Source organism: Branchiostoma belcheri, unplaced genomic scaffold (assembly GCF_001625305.1).
Source record: "Branchiostoma belcheri isolate BF01 breed outbred unplaced genomic scaffold, Haploidv18h27 scaffold17, whole genome shotgun sequence".
Lineage (NCBI taxonomy): Eukaryota > Metazoa > Chordata > Leptocardii > Amphioxiformes > Branchiostomatidae > Branchiostoma > Branchiostoma belcheri.
The window spans coordinates 4,093,871-4,095,426 of NW_017803157.1; the positions used below are offsets into that span (position 1 = coordinate 4,093,871).

The following is a 1,556-nucleotide window of genomic DNA, read 5'->3' on the forward strand; positions in this document are numbered from 1 at the left end:
CAATTTAATGTTATTTTGTTCTGTGACGTATGCAGTTTATGCGATCGTTGAAAGGAACTTTCGAAATGTCCCCCCTGTGACGTAGTTTCTATTCGAAATGTCCCCCCCTGTGACGTATGCAGTTTATGCGATCCGTGAAAGTCGAATGGGTCTATTTTTGAATGAGTCACTTGGTAGGTGATCATGTAGGTGAAAATTCTGGTTAGTCAATTTCTTTTGAGTTGGAGAATTAATTCTTATTAAGCAGGAAGTGTTATTCTCTGAATTGTTACAGCCTCTCAATTCTTACAATTGTTACAGTCTCTGAATTGTTACAAAAACAACAGGTATTCAAATTCAAAGAGCAACAAGCACTGGCCACTTTCAAGCTGTTATCTCATACATTTTAGGATGGTCCTGGACCTTTAGGACCTTTTTCCTGTGACCTAAACGCAGAGCAAACCATATAGCCTCTGACATCTTGCTAAAACAGCGTGTATGTTCAGCACAGACTCACCTTCGAATCCAAGATCTTTTGAACGGGTTCCGGGTCATCAAACACAACAAATCCAAAGTTCTGAAACAACCACAAAAAAATGTTACTGAAGACAACACAGATATCACCCAGACTTTTAAAACTCAAGAAGCAAAGGACAAAAATTGTGAAGACTATAGCATTAGCTTTTGAAATGCTTCACATGATCAGTCTTACCGGCACCCTGCCTCCTCCAGACTTTGTGTTGATACGCAGCTCCATGACATTTCCATATTCTGCAAAAAAGAAACACGTATTCACAATCAATGGCTCTAACTTACCTACAGATATAGCATGGCACTGCATGCAAGAGACATCAGTAAGAGATCTACAATCTGTGTTATTGCCTGTGAAATTGTTTTGGGGAAATATTGGGACAAAATTGTGCCCCATCAGGGAGAAAGCACATTATGCTCTCCCTGACTATATACATTTTGAGCATTTTGCAATAAAGTTTGAATTAATCACAGTCAAGACTGCCAAAGAAGGCCACTCAGAACTGATAAAATCTGGTCTACTCTAGACAGGATTCTTAATGCTTGTGTCAATGGTAAAAATTAACAGAAAGACCACAAAAAAGTGACCCTAACCACTTTCCTCTTGACCTAAATTCTCAAAGATGAAGACAAAACAATTTTATTAATTCATGGCAAAACAAATTCCGAAACAAAGATGAAGCCGAGACGTACGTGCAAAGTGATCCTTGAGTTCGTCTTCGTTGATATTGTGCGGTAGGTTTCCGATGAACAGCTGTCTTAAATTCTTACTCTCCAAGCAGAGGTTTCATGCACTGGTACCTTTTTTATGCCAAACTTTTTTAGCCAAACCTCTGCTTGGAAAGTACTAAATTCTCAAACAAAGACAAAGACCAGACATACGTGCAAAGTGATCCTTGAGTTCGTCTTCGTTGATATCGTGCGGTAGGTTTCCGATGAACAGCTGGTGACTGTCGGGGTAGCGCGACGGGCGCTGGACTCTCGTCTCCGGCCTGCCCTCCTCGCCCTCCCCCATCTCGCGCCGGCCTGGGCCCCCGGGCCGCGCG

The 1,556-nt window shown here is 41.8% G+C and overlaps 1 protein-coding gene across 1 annotated transcript in view; it reads right to left on the minus strand.

The window, feature by feature from the left end:
• The window catches only part of LOC109466771 (ras GTPase-activating protein-binding protein 1-like), a 13,899-nt gene that overhangs the window by 2,709 nt on the left and 9,634 nt on the right, over positions 1 to 1,556 (minus strand). The window contains 3 exon segments of the mRNA XM_019764592.1: positions 497 to 556; positions 692 to 750; positions 1,393 to 1,556. The exon segment at positions 1,393 to 1,556 is cut by the window's right edge and continues 21 nt beyond it. Coding sequence (XP_019620151.1) covers positions 497 to 556; positions 692 to 750; positions 1,393 to 1,556 — 283 coding nt within the window.